At 45.6% G+C, this 20,526-nt stretch overlaps 1 protein-coding gene across 2 annotated transcripts; it reads right to left on the reverse strand.

Annotated features, from left to right (window-relative positions):
* Positions 1-6,665: 6,665 nt before the first annotated feature.
* On the reverse strand, positions 6,666-14,004 carry SAC3D1 (SAC3 domain containing 1). Of its 2 annotated transcripts, none has more exons than XM_040410249.1 (3): positions 13,924-14,004; positions 11,048-11,671; positions 6,666-9,122 (listed from the first exon to the last, which is right to left on the reverse strand). In XM_040410249.1, the coding sequence occupies exons 2-3, from the start codon at positions 11,643-11,645 to the stop codon at positions 8,620-8,622; spliced, it is 1,101 nt and encodes a 366-aa protein (XP_040266183.1). In that variant the 5' UTR covers positions 11,646-11,671; positions 13,924-14,004; the 3' UTR covers positions 6,666-8,619. The 2 variants fall into 2 exon arrangements, with proteins under 2 accessions (XP_040266183.1, XP_040266182.1); XM_040410248.1 differs by lacking the exon at positions 13,924-14,004 and adding an exon at positions 13,754-13,869.
* Positions 14,005-20,526: the final 6,522 nt, after the last annotated feature.

Raw genomic sequence — 20,526 nt, forward strand, 5'->3', positions numbered from 1 at the left:
TTTCCCCAGTCCCACACCTTTCCCACATCCCAAAGCCATCCTCCATCCCATCCCTAATGTCACACACATTTCCCCCATCGCAAACCTATCCCACAGCTATCAACCAACATCAACCTTTAGAGTGCCACAGTCGTTAAGCCATTCACAATCCAATTTACCTTCCTTTGTCTCTTTACAGACATCTTCACAATCCCAAACCAGTGGCAGTTCTCAAACTCGACTCAAGACACCTAGTCCTGATTTGACTTTTACGTCGAGTACATCTAGAGTCTCCCAGCAAGATGCTATATTTCGTGCAGTTTTTCCTGCTTACACCTCTTTTACTACCCCTTCCTCCAACCAATCTCTTCCATACCAATCTAGTTCAGAATCCTATCACCTTCATACTCCACAAGACCATCAGCAGGGTGAATATCACAGACTTCAAGAGTCATTCATGCAATCCCTCCTTGACCAAAGTGTTCAAGATGATGGGTCCATTACTGATGCTCCAGGAATGGGGCAATCCACTCCACATTATATATGGTCATAGAAAAAATGCAAAAAGGGTAGATCTCACCTCGTCCGAGCTGGATCCACATCCGTGGAGGTAGGTCCTGGCAGTTAGTGGTGCCTATGACCGGTGTGACCAGGGTGCTTGTGTTGTATTGACATTACATCCACTCCTACGCCACCCTGCTTACAAGTTTTTGCGTTTGCGGTACTCTGTACCATTTGTGACCTATATTGAGTGTATGTCTGTAACTTTTTTTGTAGTTTGTCCTTGAATACATATGTGAAGCCCCTGATGATGTCAAGAAAGACAGAAACATGGCATGTAGGGCATTGTAATTAGGGCTTTATAGAACACTAGACCCATACCCCAGGGAAAGGTTCGGTGTGGGGTCGCCCCTGTCGGGGCGGGTGCTCCATGTGTGGTAGGCAGGTCCATTTTACAGCCCCCTACCCCCTACCCCTAGACAGGCAGGAAAGCCATTATAGGGTGGCGTAGGAGTGGATGTAATGCCAATACAACACAAGCACCCTGGTCACACCGGTCATAGGCACCACTAACTGCCAGGACCTACCTCCACGGATGTGGATCCAGCTCGGACGAGGTGAGATCTACCCTTTTTGCATTTTTTCTATGACCATATATAATGTGATATAGTGGAGGTAATTTACTGTTACTGTCGTCTCCCACTAAGTGTGAAACAATATTTTAAATGACCTAGTAAAGGTTACGTTTTAATTAGTCCCAGTTTACAAAATTTATCAGCTATATTTGGGTGTAATCACATACCACTGCATATACACCAATAGCGGTGGTATAATTAATTTTATCAATCCACTCCACAACCACGATGGGGAACCCAAATGTAATGTTGCTAACAATTATAACATAATACCTCATCAGGGCATTTTGATGACTGCGTATATTTTTGCACTTTTATTGAAACGTTGGCTTTTTTTTGCTTGTGCAAAAATGGTTGGACTAGTATTTCTACAATAATTTTTATATAACCTTTTCATATGTTGGTAGTGACACTGTCAGTAATGATCTGGTCGTAGGTAGGGGATGAGCTAATCGACTTGGGATTAAACATCAAAAGTTGATTAATATAAAACTTTGTCTTTACGAAGCATGAGCTACGTACAGTTAAATGTATTGGCTTCGCAAAGTATCTTGAGAATTTGCACAATAACTTCATACATTAATTTGTACTATAAAAATATCTTTAAAAAAAATCTGTTTGGTTACAAGTGGTACCTTGGAACAAATGCAAAGCTCTTGAAATATGTTTTGACTGTACAAATTAATTTATGAGGTTATTGCGGAAAGTTCATGAAACAAAACCTTTAGCTCGATACTGTACGGAGCTCCTGCTCCATATGGACTAATTTTAATGTGGTTTTTACTTTGGATGGGTCATCTGAAGTCGATTCGCTCATCCCTATTCGTACTCATTGATATACAGCTGCCCTGAAGTCAAGTAGTGGTTTAGGTGCAATTATTATCTCAGATGTTGATATATACCTTGGAGGTGGTAAAGTACTGTTCAGTCCCATGTATTCCAAGGAAATTATCTTAACCTTGAAAAATTTCTTAATGTTCTACTTTTATTGTTTTAGTTTTCTTTTAAGGAACCGTTGGATATGCGGGTTGTTTGTAATTACCTCATTTTAAAGGCCTGTTTTCCACTTTTAAGTCCATCGCATTAATCTCTCTCTTTAGCATGATCCTCCATTGTAGAATTGCTGGAGAACATAGCATTAACAAGACTACAAATGATATATGTCTCTGCTAGACCGTTTACATAATAATCACTCATGCACATGACCATATGCCCTCCGAGACATGCGGTTTGTGAGAGGGCCATGTGTTCCTTAGCGGTAATTTTCTTGCGCACGATTACAATGCTGCTGTGCATGTTGGGCCGTCGGCGGGGCTATTGTCCCGAACTAATAAGATCATGTTAGTGCTGGACAATAGCCCTGCGGGCCGCTAGACGTGCACATCAGCATTGTAATCTATGATGCTGTGCACTCCTGTTTGCACGACCTATGCCACTACGGGACATATGGCCGGCTTATGGACAGCATGTCATACAGTCATGTGCATGAGATAATGTTATGCACTCATATCATATAGAGAGGAGGGTCACAATCACAGACAGAGCAAGATTATCACAATGGACTGGCTTGTTTGAAAAATCTGTTCCTTCATTTAGGGGATATAGCCAACTATTGTCACATCTGATTGTATACTATAGATCTTATAACAAAAGTCGGATTTCGGTTTTGATTTATTGTCTATCGACCATATTTGATATGTAGTCCCATATCGGTGCACTTTCTGCTTTTATAGAAGGTTTTATAAGTTCTATTTTTTTTAACAACACTGTAAAAGTATTCTTATATATTTTTAAAAAGGTATTCCTTAATAAAAACTTTTTCAATGATACTTTCTCTTTATCAATCATTTAAAAAAATTAATTGGTCTGGGTCATTAGGGTATAGTATGTAGGCATGTTATTGGAAACACAATATAAAGACAATCAATCCACCAAACAGGGGACAATAACACAAGATATGATGGTTGGAGAAGCCTTGCTACCCTGATGAAGAATTGTTTGGAGCACAACAGACAATCAATGGAGGTTGACCGATGCATACTGGTCGACTGTACCCTCAATTATGAACCAGGCTACAATATGGCAACATAATACAAATAAATGAGAGTACTTACATTATTATGCTCTGTATGTAATAACTGACCAAAAAATATTAATTGCATATAAGAACTTATTTTCTTTGTGGAACTATAGTTAACAAAATTGTTACTGAAATTTAATCAAAAAAGCAAACATAAAACTTGAAAGTGCACAGCATGAATGTTGACAACTTCAAAAACCATGGCTAGCATATGGCTTCAGTAAATTTCCACACATTTGGAAAGCTTTATCTCCTACAAGAACACATGGTAGAGCGGGGTTTGAAGTACCAGGTAAAGGCCTGGGCTCAGGTATTCCAAAGTTTCCAGAGTACAGTCTTCTTCCCATATTATAATTTTTTTAAAACACGAGAATCATTTGTTCGTCCAAAAGCTCCTATGTCAACAGCAACAAATTTGTATTGTGCATCCACTATTGCCATTAATATGACAGAGAAATACTTTTTATGGTTGAAAAAAGAGGATCCACTATGTGGGGGCTTCAGGACTCTCACATGCTTTCCGTCCACAGCCCCAATACAATTAGGAAACTGGGTGACCTCAAAAAAACTTGTCGGCTATGCTGACCCACTGCTGGTGAGTAGGAGGGGGAACAAATTCTTCACGCAGAAGATTCCATTTTGCCCGGCAGGTATCTTTAACGATATAAGAAATTCTTGATTTCCCAAGTCGAAATTTAAAATGAAGACTTGAAAAACTTTCACCGGTGGCCAGAAACTTAGGAAACAAAAACATAAGTACCACATATTATACTTAAAGTAGCAATACAGACAGTTTTCATCCAGCAGAACAACTATCTGTAGTATTAAAAAAGGGGCCTTCAGGTTAAGGTACTTAACAACAGGTAGATAAAAAAAATAATTAACAAATAGCAGCTTGCAGTAACTTTGTTTAAAGGGAATCTGTCACTAGCATATTAGCAAAAAAATTTTTTTATGAATACATGTGTAATAAAGTACCTTATTTCCATATGTTCTTTTTATTGTGAGTCTTGTCATTTCTTCCAAAAAACGCTTCTTATGATATGCAAATGAAGCTGTAAGGAGCCCAGAGGGGCGTTATTCTTTGTCCACGGTGCCCAGGAACGCTCCTCTGAAGTGCCGTGCCCGCCTAAATTTGAAAACTAATAACTCCTCCAAGCTCGCCTAAATCGCCTCCCAGAGGCGAGGCTAAGTACTCCCCCCCCCAGCGCCGCGCTCTGCGGCAAACACCCCCAATCCTCCTCTCGCCTGCATCCGAAATCCCGCGCAGGCGCAGTGCCGGCGACTGAGGGCAACAGCGTCACTGGGCATGCGCCGATCCCAGTGACGTGTTCGCTGTTTCCTCAGCCAGCTGGGATCGGCGCATGCCCAGTGACGCTGTTGAAGCTGTTGCCCTCAGTCGCAGGCACTGCGCGGGATTTCGGATGCAGGCGAGAGGAGGATCGGGGGTGTTTGCCGCAGAGCGCGGCGCTGGGGAGGGGGAGCACTTAGCCTCGCCTCTGGGAGGCGATTTAGGCGAGCTTGGAGGAGTTATTAGTTTTCAAATTTAGGCGGGCACGGCACTTCCGAGGGGTGTTTCTGGGCACCGTGGACAAAGAATAACGCCCCTCTGGGCTCCTTACAGCTTCATTTGCATATCATAAGAAGCGTTTTTTGGAAGAAATGACAAGACACAGAATAAAAAGAACAAGACATATGGAAATAAGGTACTTTATTACACATGTATTCATAAAAAAAAATAATGCTAATATGCTAGTGACAGATTCCCTTTAAAGACTATGTATTTCATGATTTATAGAAAATATGGTATACAACCTTTCTGGCTTCCATTAACCAAAAGTCTCAAATGTAAAATGTTTTGCAAACTACCTTTGGACTATATCTGTTCAGCCGAGCAATATTGTCTCTTGAGCTAATTGATTTCAATCCCATACTAGTCTCAATATATTATAAAATTAGCATTGATGTTAAATATGTATTCCAAACAATAACTGGTGTTAACAAAAGGAACAAAAACACTGTAGTTGAAAAAAATAAAACAGGAATGATGTTGGTGAACAGTACAATACATACCTCAAAGTGACCATAACTCGTTCTTCAGGAGTTACACTCCAACAAAATTTAGTATCCTTGCGTCTCAATCGTCTACGCAAATGTTGAACAAGGTCATCAAAGCTTGAGACACTTACACTGAGATACTCCGAAAAATTTTCTGGGTGTTTTCGAAGTTCATGAAAAAGAGTGAAAAACACACCGCATGTCATTCGGCACGATGTAATAGGATGCACCCAATATCGCCGTCTTCTTTGATTTATGAAAGCCATTCTCCTGTTTCTAAGTTTCCAAATCATATAGTCCACATAAAAAAGAAAATGAGCAGGCAGCATTGTTCCACTTTCTGCAAAAAGTGATGCAAAATGACAATATAGCACCATTGAAGCATGTAGATGTGGGAGGGAAAAAAAAAAAAAAAAAAAAGAGCGAAGGGATCCGTTCCTTGACTTTTTAACGGACATTTTTGTATCCGTTTTTTTAACAGATACGTTACTGCTATTTGTTTTTTAACGTACATAAAGGTGTACGTTATGAAATAATCAGTTTCGTTTTACGAACGGACAGAAAACAGAACGGAGAGCAGAACGGAAGGCTGAACCCTGATGTGAACTAAGCCTAAGCTGGTTCGCTATAAGGGCTCATGCACACGAATGTATTTTTTTTTTCAGCTTCCGTTTTTTTTGCCATTCACTTCAACGGGTCCGCAAAAAACAACGAAGGGTACTCCGTGTGCATTCCATTTCCATTCCGCAAAAAAGTAGTGTATGTCCTATTATTGTCCGCAAATCACAATCCGAGGCCGCATTCAAGTCAATGGGTCCGCAAAAAATATACGGAACGCACACTGAACACATCCGTATTTTGCGGATCCATACTGTAGAAATGCTATGCCCAGCACATATTGCTAATGTGTTTAGTGATTAATAAGTTACTGTTTCCGACCCGCAAAAAACTGATTGCATACGGAAACCATCCGGATATGTTTTGTGGAATAACAGAATGGAAGAGGACTTAAATCAGAGGGGAAAAAAAACTCAGATACGGAACAACGGATCCGTGAAAAACTGACCACAAAACAACAACGGTCGTGTGCATGAGCCCTAACAGAGAGGACTCCTTCATCAGGTACCGCACAGCACATGGCGAGCAAGTAGAAAGACAAAAACCACAGATTCAGAATCAGCTTCTCTACTGTCGTTGGGGGGCGGGGTGGGGGGGTTGAAGGGGACAGATTCCCCTTCATATCAGTGTATTGATATACTGTGATGGTGGGTTGGGGCTCTCTTTCTCAGTCAAAATCCATATTCAGTAACTGCCCACGAGTGGCAGGCAAGGTCCGCTGTAATCAATGGAGCAGGAGACCCCTATAACAAACTATTAATCACATGAATAACTCAATGTATTTTGATGACAAAAAAAAAATATGTAAAAATGTTTAATAAATTAAATATAGGTACTCTTTACATGACCCATTACCGTCATTTATCACAACGCACATTTAATTTCTTGAAATACAGAATAACTGAAAAATTTTACAATACATAATACAATCAAAATCCATACTAATAAGAAAAACGTCACCTGATCTGTGTGCCTGTGCTGTGTCACTTAGGGCTAATGCACACCAACGTGTGTCAGCAGTGCTGTATTGCGGCCTTCAAAACAGAGGGTCCGCAATATACGGACACCGGTTGTGCGCACACTGTATCACGGATGTGGAACAATTCACTTGAAAGGGTCTGAAATCTGGTAGATAGGGAGTGCTTCTGCGGCATTTTGGTCTGTGCCGCTGCACCAGAAAAAAATAATAATAATAGAACATGCAAATTTTTTGCGATGCGGACAGATCGCGGACCCATTCAAGTCGAATGAGTCTGCATCTGCCAGCACACGCCACACAGACGGTGCCTGTACATTGGGGACCGCAATTAGCAGTCCTCAATGCACGGCACGGGTGGCACACGTTCGTGCGCATGAGCCCTTATTTCAACTCTATTTTCGGCATTTCCTGCATACGAACCCACCTCTCCAGATGTCCACTGCTTGTGGAAATACAGACTAATTCCAGAAGCATTTTCTATACCAACTAAAACAAAAAGGGCTAAATCAATTGTCAGGATTAGATCCCTGTGCGCTTATTGTACTAGGAATAGTTACAGCAGTCACAGACTGCACGGAATAAAACAGCTGCCACCTGCCTACAGTCTGTCTCATGGAGTGGACGTCCACATGTGCCACGGGATTATCAGAAATGCAAACTGCGCTATCCAGAAAGTTCGGGAAAGGTTTTCTACTGGGTTCTTTAAAACGACACAATCTGTCACTCATGTTAAATATTGACGCTATGTGGAAGGGAACTTCAAATACAGTCAAATGTGCAGAGGGTTAAAGGGAACCTCATGTTAAGCACGAGGTTATAGTGCATGAGGATCTGAGCATTTATTCATTTAAACCTCTAATTATCTTATTCTTCAGAGCCCATCAGTGACCACAGCATCCCCTCGATGACTGTGGTCAGTCACTGGGTAGGACCAACCACTCCCAAGCTTAAAAAGAGCAGGAGGTTTAAATGAATACATATAAGTTAAACAGAATCTGTTCCCACAAAACTATATATAAATCCTCTCAGCTACTCCTGCACCATAATCTCCTACCCAGAGATTGGACGGCATGTACATGGCGACAAGTTCCCTTTAAAGGAGTTTTCCGGGACATTGATAAGCTATCCTCATCATCAATATCAGGTCAGATGGGACCTGACAGGCCGCACTCCCACCGATCAGCTGCCAGCATCCGAAAGTATACAGTAGATGGAGCAGGAAGCTGAAGGCTCCTTTCATGGTGAGGTTTCGTATAGCAGTTTAGCCACTACACAGTGGATAGAGCCTTCTGCTTCTGGCTCCATCCGCTGTCTATTTTCCAGTTACAGCAGCTGCCTAAAACCGCTTATCAGTGGGGGTGCGGGTGGTTAGATCACTACCATCTGATACTGATGACCGATCCTGTATTGTGGCGAGACAAAACTTTATTCCAGTTTCCTAAGAAACATATAAAATGTGAATATACCTTGAGAAGAAGGCATACTTCTAGAGCTATCCAGCAGGAAATAAGATGGCCGTGCTTAAAAAACAGACTGCATAAAAGACAAACTAAAACTTATTGTATGAAACAAAAAGCACACACAATAATACCAACTAAAACAGCGGCAGAAATAAAACGCCAGCACCAAAGCATGGTGACCATCGCCATTTTCTAGGTATAATGTCACACTTTAAGGATGTTGTTTTTTTTTTTTATACAAATTAAGTTTTTGAAATCCACACAAAAAATGTTTAGGGTCTTATTTAGCCAGACAGCCTGGGTTCAAATCTAATGTAATGATGCTATTGGGTTTGTGATGCCATGGTCCTGTCCCATCATCACTTCTGCCCAAGACGCTTTGCCTTTCTTTTGCTCCACCAAGTTCATCTCTCGGCCTGGAAGCTCAAGCTTCACATCCTTGAGTGTTGTTTTCAGGAACAAGACTGAAGGTTGTTCTCCGGACGTTACCGTCTGTCCGCGCTTGGTGCACATTTCCGTGGTTAGTGAAGGGCTGTCCAGTGCCATCATTCTGGTAAGGAGGTCAAGTGGGAAGCGACAGTTCCGGCTGCTGTACGCATGTATTAGGGGGCAAAGTGCCTTGTGGCGGGAGCTTGGCAAGTGGCGGTAAAAAGCACAAGCCTGAAGGCAGTTCAGTTGGTACACCAGGCGAAAAAGCCGTACCCAGTTATTTTCTAAGTGGGCTCTGCTTATACCGAGGGCTAGACGGACATGTGCAGATTGCAGGAGCCCATGAGGGAGTTGCAGAGCTCTGTGTATAGTATCCAGGTTACCTGCAAGGCAGAAATGGGACATACACATTATTAGACAAGTTGTTGAGTCCAGTTCACACAGTTTGATGCAGTTTTTATTACCCAGAAACATAAGTGAAATTGTGGAGGGAGATGAAGTTATAACGGAGAGCGATATACACGTCTCTTCTCTACTTCTCCTGCAGTTTCTCCATCCCTAACACAAAGATACTGGACCTCTGAAAGCTTCACCAAGGACATGGATCGGTTTTATTTTTACATGTCTCCGAGTGCTAAACAGTGGTATGGAGGCTACTTTGTGTAGAGACGGAGATCTACCAGTCATGATGGTTTGAGTCATATTAATAAGTCATAAACTAGGGCAATAGTTTGGTAATTTCACTGGCAATGTCATTGCTTGAACAGGGAGCAAATTCCTCTGTAAGTAAAGGTCCTTTTACACGGGACAACGGCGTTCTGACCGATACATTTCCTCCAGAGTATGGGAGGAGCGATCGCTACGGTCTGGTTTAGGGCTGCAGTAAACGATTATTTCAGGAATCCAGTATTCTATCGATTATTTTTTACGATTAATCGAGTAATGTAATAAGAAAAAATGAATTAATAGACTGTTTTCCTTTATAAAAACTCATCAGACCCCCTGCCATTAGTCCCCAACACTAGTGTTGAGCGAACTTCTGTTTTAAGTTCGGCGTCTAAAGTTCGGCTTCCGGTTAGCGGAGAATCCCGATATGGATTCCGAATTCCGTTGTGGTCCGTGGTAGCGGAATCAATAATTGGCCATTTTCGATTCTGCTACCATGGACCACAACGGAATTCGGAATCCATATCGGGATTCTCCGCTAACCGGAAGCCGAACTTTAGACGCCGAACTTAAAACAGAAGTTCGCTCAACACTACCCAACACCCTTCGTTCCCCCCTGTGCATCAGCTCCCCCCCACCCCAGTGCGATCAGCTCTGTTCCCCCGGTTCCTTCATCTCCACTCCCCCAGTGCCTTCAGCCCCTAAGTGCTTTCAAACAAAGACCATTCGTGCCAGCCACAGACGCCACTTGAGAACCCATTCACATGGCAGATTTTGGAAAGGCAGAATTCATAGCATATTAAAAATCTCTATGGTTTCTGCCGCCTTTTTTTCAATTTGAATGTGCTGGACCTGCTCTTGGTTTAGCCCCATCCAATGAGGTTAAACCGTGAGCAGAGGCCCGCCGCAGTTTTCAGCCCAGTCACAGCTATAAAGTAAAAAGACATTCCTCCTTTTGGGTTATTTTCACAACGGTTTCACCTGAGAGTCGGCTCAGTGGCGTCTCCTGCAGCATCTACTTTGAGAGGTGAGCTGGGAATTTCCGAACAGCTCTAAACTGCAGTTATATGAACGGATGCACGTTCACCCATTAAAAACAATGGGAAGTGGAACCCGCACAGTCGGTGGAGGCTTTTTGGCACGGAATCTGTGCCAAACTCTGTTGGCGAAAGAGTATGTTAATTGGGGACTTATTAACACCTCAGTCACACGCATTAAGATCACAGTAAAGACAGGCTCACATGAAGCACATACGCGACCGTACGTATTCTACAGTCTGCAAAATGCGGATCCGCATGTGATGTCTGCGTCGCAGCCATTTTTTGCGGATCCATTGTAACAATGCCTATTCTTGTTTGCAAGACGGACGAGAATAGGACGTGTTATATTTTTTTGAGTCAGCTACAACATGCTCACTCAGAAAGCATCACATGATGTCATGAGATCTTGTGACATCACAATTTCTGACACAGGGCAGCAGCATTATTATTTGGGTGGTCTCAAGTAAGTGGCAGCCACTGATTACAACAAAGAATGAGATGAAGATTAGAGAGTTGGCCTCTCACTGCAATCTACCGGTCACTACTTGGCGATCAGCCAGTAGTAGTACTGACTCTGAATGTGTAATATCAATGAGCCTTACCTAAGTCATAAAGAAGAAGAAGAGACTGAAATTCAGCTTGTCTTGTAAATCCTCCAGCCCCTCTGTAACACTCCATTAGCTCGGCGAAGCATTCCCGTACCTGCGTGCAGTGTAGCACTTCATCATAGTCTGCTATCGACAAGTCCCTCACCAAATAGGGGGCACAAAGCAAAAACCCAAGGCTTCCTTCTAAAACTAGAGCCCCTCCCTGCCCCCTAATTCTTTGCACAATCAGGTCCTGTCTAATAGCACGTAGGCGGTCAAACACAAAAGAGTAAGCCTTGGCCAAACTCGACAAATCCCTGTAGTTGACACTTGGCCAGACCTCCATCAAGAGATACTGAACGGTTTTGGCTAGGGTTGCAGGGGTCCGCAGGTCTATAGGGCAGGACAGTTCTTTCCCTGCCGCAGGGCGCCTGTACTCTTTCACAGTCTTTTTGGGATCAGCGACAGGATGACCTCTTCTTCTGTGACCTTTATATGTCCACTGAACACTCTGTATTTCGAACTGATGCAGACGTCCTTGGCTTTCCCGCTCTCGCATCTCTCTCGCCGGGCACATATCAAGGCATACACCAACGGGAGGAGAGGAGTCCATGATTCCAGATTGCCGATTGCAGTATTCTAAAAAGATTTAAAAAAAACTTTTAGAACTAGGTTTGTCGTAAAGAAAACTTCAACTAACAGTCCGTCAAACGTTATAGGATTTCTCTGAAGGCAAATCTGTCAGGCCATGGGGGGGCCAAGCCCAATTTTTTCAAAAGTGGCGAAAGCAGCATAAAATTTAAGTCAAACTGCTGCACAAAATGCCACCTGCGCAAACATACAACTTTTGTACGCCTAAAAACTGGCATACAGCTTATGATAAATAGGCCCCACAGACTTTATATATTTTTTTTTACCATTAGAGAAGTATTCCGATTATGTGAAGTTATGCCTATCCACAGTATAGGAGTCCTACCGCTGGGACCTACACCAATCTCTCACGATAAGGCTACATGCACACGACCATGTGTTTTGCGGTCCGCAAAAAAAAAACAAAAACATGACATCCATATGCCATCCGTTTTTTTTTTTGCAGATCCATCGTAACAATGACAAGAATAGGACATGTTCTATCTTTTTGCGGGGCTACAGAACGGACATACTGATGCGGACAGCACATGGTGTGCTGTCTGCATTTTTTGCGGACCCACTGAAATGAATGGGTCCGCATTCTATCTGCAAGAAAAATTGGAACGGACACGGAAACAAACAACGTTCGTGTGCATGTAGCCTAACCCTGTACCACGTGGAGCCTCCCAAAATGGAAAGAACAGCTGGCCAAGCATGCATTTGCTCCATTCACTTTTATGGGAGTTCCAGAGATAGCAGAGGTCACCGCTCTGTTAATGTCATGGGAAAGGGGGGGGAGGGGCGCTACACAGGGTGGAGGGTCCTTGTTGTGGTGATTGGTGGGGATCTAATAGTTATCCCTGTATCCCAGGGATCAGCAACCTCCAGCTGTTCAGAAACTACATCTCCCAGAATGCTTCATTCACTTCTATGGGAGTTAGAAGAGCAGCCGAGAATGTTTGCATGCTGGGAGTTGTAGTTTCACAGCAGCTGTAGCGCCGAAGGTTGCCGATCCCTGCCCTATCCTGTGGATAAGGGATAACTTCACATAACTGAATACCCCTTTAAGCCATTGAGAAATCTTACAGAAATGAAAAGTATCCGTTAGGCCCTGTTTATACTGGTGTCATGGCTTCCATTTACCTACTTGATGGCTAGTTACAGATGAGCGAGTGCAATGCGAGAAACACACTGCGTGTGGCAGTGTGATTTCCCGTTCTGACCTCTGCTCCTCCCATAGTATCGCGTGGCACTACAATCATTTATAATTCCCTGCCAGTTCACGGATCTATGGAATTACACTGACAGCATTATGTCTGGACAGTTCAGTAGATTCGGGATCTGGAAGGGTCACACAGCATTATAAATCACTGTAATGCTCTTCCATCCTCTCAGAGGAGCAGAGGTCAAAATGGGAAACCACGATCACAGACACAGCGTATTTCATTGAACTCGCTCATCTGTCACTGGTCTAAGGGGAACTTCACACAGGCGGTAGAGTTCTTTACCAGCACAGCCCGCTGGATTTCTCCGGATCCGGCATTGACTAAAATGAGGTCCGGCAGAGACCCGGAAATGAATGTGCTGAAAACCGGCCAGACAAAAAAATGCTGCGCGCAGCGGTTTTCTCTGCCGATTCCCAGCATTCTATGCTGGAACAGCCGTCCACATATGTGAAACTAGCCTCGAGGTCCCATCAAGGTTAACATCATTATGATGACAGGAATAGCTCGATATGTTACGCTACTCTTGTCATCCAAAAGAGACGGGCCCCCCCAACCGAGTGCCCTAGTGCCGATGTCAACACTGCCTTACTCCAGCAAATCCCAACCTTATCATTACAGGGAACTGCTATTCCTGGTATAGGGACAGGCGAAGAGTTAAACTGGCTCTGATGTTTACTCTGCACAGCCGGAATCAGTATGTCCTGCCATCAGGTATGCCCAGGGCAGCAGATAGCCGGTGCCCATGATAGAACACCCTCACTGCACAGTACCAAGTCACAATGTTTCTGTGGCCCCTGGCTCCCAGGCGAGGGCCCCTTGATGTAAGCTCTCAGCGCTGGGGGGCCCACTGTGAACCGGCACTGACCTCTTTACTGTGTCAGGAGGGCAACAAGCCCCAGAATACTCGCCGTATTAACCCTCACACTGCACACTGGGTGCTCAGCACCAGCTCCCATACTGCCCCGGGGCACTCTCCCATCAGCCACTGCTCCAGAGTCTGTTTACTTCCGGGTTCCCGGCATGCCTCATGCTTACCTGTGCAGCGTGCTCCCAGCGTGCTTCACTCTCGCCCCTGCGATACCTACGCTACATTAGCCGAGCCGCAGAGCTCATGTCCTCACTGCGCAGTCCCAGTACGTCAGCGGCGCGCTAGAGGGTCATGTTGTGACGTATATTGTTACGTCACCGACTAGTTTTTACCTAGAGTCGTCATAAGAGGCTGTAAGTGTGTGCTGCCACCACTAGATGGCGCTGTTGCACAGAGAGTGTCCGGTAGTGTGTCAGCGTAGAGTATAGAAGTGCTGGCAGGTATTATGGGGGCATTTATCAAACTGGTGTACAGTAGTACTGGCTTAGATGCCGATAGCAACCAATCAGATTCCTCCTTTCATTTTCCAAAGGAGCTGTGAAAAATGAAAGGTGGAATCTGGTTGCTGTGGGCAACAAAGCCAGTTCTACTTTACACCACTTTGATAAATGACCCCCTATGTCTAATCGTAAACGGCACATGGAAGTGATAGATATCATCACCGAGGAAAGGAGGGACATAGAAGGACCTGTAACATGTCTGTTGTCAGAAGTGCTACTTTTAGGCTGCGGCTACAGGGTGACATAGCATGGCACCTAATGATAGTGAATGTAGACCTGCCGGATCCCACAACCGAATGTCAAAATCCAAACCCAGTGCATTTATATACAAACATGTTCTATCGCTGGCAGCGCCACATTTGCCGGCGTTACTGATCAGCAGACTCAGGCCTTTTGCACACGAACGTGTGCTTCCCGTTGCCGTATTGCGGACCGCATTTGTGGATCCGCAATACACGGGCTCTGTTCCGTGTGCATTCCGCAGATGTGGAATGGTGCGGAACGGAACCCTACGGAAGCACCACGTAGTCCCGTACTTCTTTTTGCGGAACCATTGAAATGAATGGTTTTGTATACGTACCGTATACGGAACGCAAAAAACGGCCCGTAAATGGGGGGGGGGGGGGAAATGGTCGTGTGAAAGAGGCCTAAAAGATAGAACTTGTCCTATTATTGTCCACATAACGGACAAGGATAGGACTGTTCTATTAGGGGCCAGCTGTTCCGTTCCGAAAAATACGGAATGCACTCGGACGTCATCCGTATTTTTTGCGGACCGCAAAATATATACGGTCGTGTGCAAGAGGCCTTATGGAAAGATTTCCTTATTTTCTGTGCTTTTGACCCAAACCTGGTTTTGGCGGGTTTTCCCCAATCTCACCCCTTGCACTGAAAAGGCTGAAATCCACACCAAAATTCTCACAAATAATTTAGACGCTGCAGATTTTTAAATTCGCACGGCAAGGTTAATTTTCACACAGAAGGGCCTTGTGGTTGACGTAATCTCCACTAAATATGGCAGAAGACTGCTCCGTTTATTCATGTTCTATGGGAGAAAGGCTATTCTTCTGAACTGGAAACCACCCAAGGCCCCTACTCCGGAACGGTGGATACAGCTCACAAATGCTGATCTCCACATGTATAAGCTAACTGACGCTGCTAGAGGGACTCCAGACCGATTTGAGAAGATATGGGGAGTCTGGCCAGTATAAACTTGGGTGAGGTAACGGGGTGCTTGGTGTGCATGGGTGTGTAGTGTGAACGACGTCTAGCGATCGCTCAACATGTCTGGGGGGATACTGCCAAATAGTCACACGCAAGTAATTTTGTTTGGGTTCCCTCATTATTAGGGCTCGTTCACACGAGCGTGTGAAGCCTGTGCCCGTATTGCGGACCGCATTTGTGGATCTGCAATACATGGGTCCCGTTCCGTGGCCATTCCACATCATGGATGCGGACCCATTCATTTCAATGGGTCCGCAAATCTGGAGATGCGGAACGGAACCACGGAACACTACGGAAGCACTACGGAGTGCTTTCTGAGGTTCCGTTCCGTGCTTCCGCACCGCAAAAAGATAGAGCTTGCGCTATCTTTTTGCGCAACGGAGGGATCGCGGACCCATTCAAGTGAATGGGGCCGCGATGCCTATGCGGCTGCCACATGGCAGGTGCCCGTGCTTCGTGTGAACAAGCCCTTATAGGATTTTTCCTGTGACTGCTTACTGCGATTCCTGGGCTAACTGTCTTCAATTACTTTCAATGTTCTTTCTGGTTTTCTTTCATCCCGGTTGGGATGTTGATGTTCTGTGAACTAAAATGTGAAGAAATAAATACTATTAAAAAAAAAATTCCACACAGAAAAAAAAGCTAAGTGTACATGAGATTTGTCAGATCTCATTCACTTTGCTAATACTGTATTATGGTAGTGGCTACGGATACTGGAGCTGGCGTGGCGGTGCCCAGGAATAGACCTATCCGTGCTACTGAATAACTAACAGGCCTGGATTGTGCCCATAGCCGCGAACGTGGGTAGCCTATATGGGGCCAAAAAGTCAAGCAGGGTAGATTTTAGGATTTTATTGAAAAGGTACATGGATTACAAAACTAGTTTGAGATAAACGTCTGACATTTCCTGGTGTGGATTGGGAATGTACCTGGTGAAGCAAGATGATTCCCAACGACCCATTTTACGGATGATATGACTGGGTACGTTGTGCTTGAATGCCGCAGAGGCAGCCCCGATCTGAAAGGAGTGTCCTGATATGGTTCAATACCTAGGCCTGAAACTAGTAGGCGGATGTGGGATACGAACTGTGCTGTCGTGAGGGGCTTGGATTTGAAGGGCAATAGCGGGCTATCTGGGGAGGAATGACCAAAGGAGCTCAATAATTTATTTAGAACCTGGACTGGGCACCACTTATTGAAGGATTTGAAATATTTGACTTGGACGGGAGGCCCTGATTGTGACGTTTTGGTGGACGGTAGTTGCAAGATGAAATGATCGTGATTCCAGGCTAGCTGGCTCTTGGTTAGGCCCTTGGATTTGGAAGAGAAACCTGTGAATTCTCCTGGTAACAGGAAACCGTAGAAGCCCAGATACATGGCCGCCTGGATAACTGTGCTGGGTTGGAGCCCAAAAGGGTTGCTGTCTAGGGAATTTGAGAGCTTCCTGAACAGTTCCCCTGAAACTGGTTGTCTGCTTGGAGTGCAAGGTTGGCTACTTTTTTGAATCCCCCTAAGAATTGCCTTGATTGTGGGGGACGCGAAGATCGCCCTACTATCAGGATATTTTAAGGTAGAGTAGTATTGTACCCCTGCCATGTATAATCTGATGGAATTATAGCCGAGTTTGAGATGTTGGTGACAGTAAGCCAGAAACGCCATTAAATAAGTGATCTTATCTGTGCCGCTTCTTGGGTGCGGAGAAGTAATAATTCTTTTAAAGCTGTTCCAACCGGTTTTGTAATTTCTATCTGTGTTGGCAGATAGCGACCTTTTTACGAGGGAGTTGGCGGATGAAATGAATTGTGCTAGTCCATGCGTAGGGTGTTCAACTCTGGAGGGGATAGTCCTGCTGGCTCCGCCTCTGGCATGACCTGAAAGAAATGTTGGAAATTGAAGCGTGACAGTGCGTCAGCGGCTGAATTCTGGACGCCCTGGATATGTCTACATGATATCTGGAAATTGTACTGTAAAGAGAGCCAAATTAATTTGCGGACAAAGGGCATGATGTGATGTGATTTTGACCTGCCCTTGGTGATGATGTCCACTACTGCCTGACTGTCCATGATGAATGTCACCGGGGAATTGGCCCACTGCCTGCCCCAAACTTGGGCGGCCGCTACAATCGGGTATATTTCTAACAGAGGGAAGGATCTGAGGTACTCACTGAGAGACGAGATTTCGGGTGGCCACTGGCCTGCAAACCACTGGTTATTGTAGATGGCAGCGAAACCTCTGGAGGTGGCTGCGTCTGAAAACATTGTAGGAGAAGAAGGACTCCATTGGGGAACAAATAAGGAGATCCCGTTCCAGTTGGTCAGGAAAGAATCCCACATGGTCAAGTCGGCCATTGCTTGGGCATCCAGAAATACCAGGGAGTCCTGCTCTGTGGCTGCTGGGAGCAGATCCAATAACCTCGATAAAAAGGCCTTGCCCTGGGGCATTATTCTGGCGGCGAAATTCAGCATGCCCAGCAGGGATTGTAATTCCTGCTTCAAGAGAACCCTGCAACCCACAAATTTGGAAATAAGCTCCTTGATTTTGGACAGTTTCTCCTCTGGCAGTCTTGCTTCCATTTTTTGGGTGTCTAAGACTATGCCGAGGAAGGTTTATGGTGGTTGAGGGCCCTTCTATTTTAGTTGAGGCGACGGGGATGTTGAGGCTTGCAAAGACCTGCAGGACACTATCAAGTTTGCAGGGTGTGACGCCGGGCTGCTCTATCAACAGAAAGTCATCCAGGTAATGGATGACCATTGGGCAATTGCAGTGGTCGACCAGGACCCAGTGCAGGGCCTGGGCGAACTGATTAAATAGCCATGGACTGCTGTTTGAGCCGAAGGTGAGGCGGTTGGCGAAGTAGTACAAGCCGTCCCACTTTAAGCTGTAAAATTTCCAAAGTTGTGGGTCGATGGGAAGCAACTTAAAGGCGTCCGCAAGGTCTACTTTGGACAGCCATGCCCCTAAGCCTGTTAGAAGAATGAGTGAGATGCCCTCGCTGAGTGAGGAGTATTTCATGGAGAACTCCTCTGAAGGAACTAGAGAGTGGAGGCTAGGGATGCCTGAGCCATGAGGCGCTGAGAGGTCATAGATTAATCGTTTTTTATTAGAGAATTTTTTGGTGCCGATGCCGATGGGATTGATCCTCCAATAGTCGAAAGGAATACTAGAGAAAGGCCTGATGAGGAAACCCTTCTCCAGCTCCGCCTGAATCAGAGGACCCACCGAAGCGGCATCGGTAACTGCGGACCTGAGGTTGGGGCCTCCCCAAGAAGACTGAGGAAGGGCCACGAGACCGGTATGAAAATCCTCTGTGAAACCTTTGACTAAAAATTGTACCTGGTGAGGGTTGTGATGGTCATGGAGGAGCGTTGCTAACAGGTCCACGTTGACCCTGCCTAGTCACTTGTTTCTGGCGGTTGTATTTGGGCAAACTGACAGGGGGTGGGCTCTGAAGCATGTGGAGCAGACGTGGAGTGCCCTGCACTGGTTATAATTGCAGGTTGCCAAGTTGTAATTATTGCAAATCTGGCTGTTGCCCAGGAAGACTATGGGACGGCCTAGTTTGTCAGTACCCGTGTTTTGTCTCGGCTGGGACCCAGAAGTGCCTGCCGCAGGCCTAGTTTGGGATATAGAATTTTTGACGAATGCAGCAAGTGAAGTTCTTTATTTTTTTTCCCCATCATGCGAAAAGTGTGGATCCCTGGTCTAGGGAAGAAAATTGTGATTGTGGGGCAATAGTGCTGAGTGTGCCGACTGGCTAGGCAATTGTGGGGAGCTGAACAGCCGGCCCCTCTGTAGGCTGCGACGTGGTGGAGGCGTGGACGGGGAGGAGCCTGAACCACACCCCCCGCCCCGGATCGCAAGGAGCCTGAGCGTGCCGACTAGCTGGCTAAAGTTGGGAGTTTGAGCCGCCGGCCCCTCTTCAGGCTGCGACGTGGAGGAGGCGTGGACGGGGAGGAGACTGAACCGCCCCCCCCCCCCCCCCCCCCGCCCCGGATCAGAAGGAGCATGAGGTCTGCCGGCCGGGACAGCCGGAGGAATGGCGTCTACCCGGCCGGTGAAACACCGCGATCGCCGCAGCCAAGCCGGAGGGATGGGGGCTGCCGCTCTGTGGAGGTGCGGGAAAGAGGACCGAAGGGCTTGCAGTAGAGAAGGAGGTGGCGGGGACGCGGAGAGAAGGTAGGACGCGGGCGGCCATACTTACCTGGCTGAAGCCGGGCTAAGCGAGACTGACGTGACCCGGGAAGATTGCACTGAGAGACGCCAAACGCTGAGTGTCTGTGGGAGGGGAGCTTATAAAGCCTACACCCCTCCCACAATAACAGGCTGATATCAGCCTTGACAATTACACTGCAGTTTTTCTGCATGAAAAACAGCATGGAAAAAACATGCGTAATCCGCTACGTGTGTAGGTAGCCTAGTAGTGCCTTCACATATGGCAGATTTTGTTAAATTCCTGCGACTGAAAATCAGTTCCATTCATCGTAGGCTCTATTCAGATGTCCGTAGTGCATTGCGGATCCGCAATACACCCGGCCGGCACCCCCATAGAAATGCCTGTTCTTGTCCAGACAAGAATAGGACATGCTCTATTTTTTTCCAGAGCTGCGGACCGGAAGATCGGGGCCTCGCTCCGGAAATGCGGATGCGGACAGCACACTGTGTGCTGTCCGCATCTCTTCCTGCCCCATAGAGAATGAATGGGTCCACACCCGTTCCGCATAATTGCGCAATGGATGCGGACCCATTCTACGGACGTGTGAATGGAGCCTTAAGGGGCCCTGCTGAAATCCATATACTGTATATACTGTGACTGTATTTAATCTCATTGCATAATACTGTTGAGGAGACCCTGACAATAAAATCTTTTAGTCCTCCTCCTGGGCGGACCCTTTCTGAATTCGGGCCCCAAAGCAGCCGCTTCCACTATAGCTACGCCCCTGCGTCCTGCCTATCCTTTACGAATTAACAAGGACATATTCTTGGATGAACTGATCTGGTCCCTTGCACTTGTGGATTTTATTTCAAGCTGCCTAGTGCCTTGTTCCA

This window comes from Bufo bufo, chromosome 10 (assembly GCF_905171765.1).
Source record: "Bufo bufo chromosome 10, aBufBuf1.1, whole genome shotgun sequence".
NCBI classification, from domain to species: domain Eukaryota; kingdom Metazoa; phylum Chordata; class Amphibia; order Anura; family Bufonidae; genus Bufo; species Bufo bufo.

Coding starts and splice junctions, on each gene's coding strand:
- SAC3D1 (XM_040410249.1), bottom strand. CDS start 11,645: ATGGACTCCTCTCCTCCCGTTGGTGTATGCCTTGATATGTGCCCGGCG. Junction 9,123..11,047: donor TCTTCTTCTTTATGACTTAG/GTAAGGCTCATT, acceptor TCTGCCTTGCAG/GTAACCTGGATACTATACAC.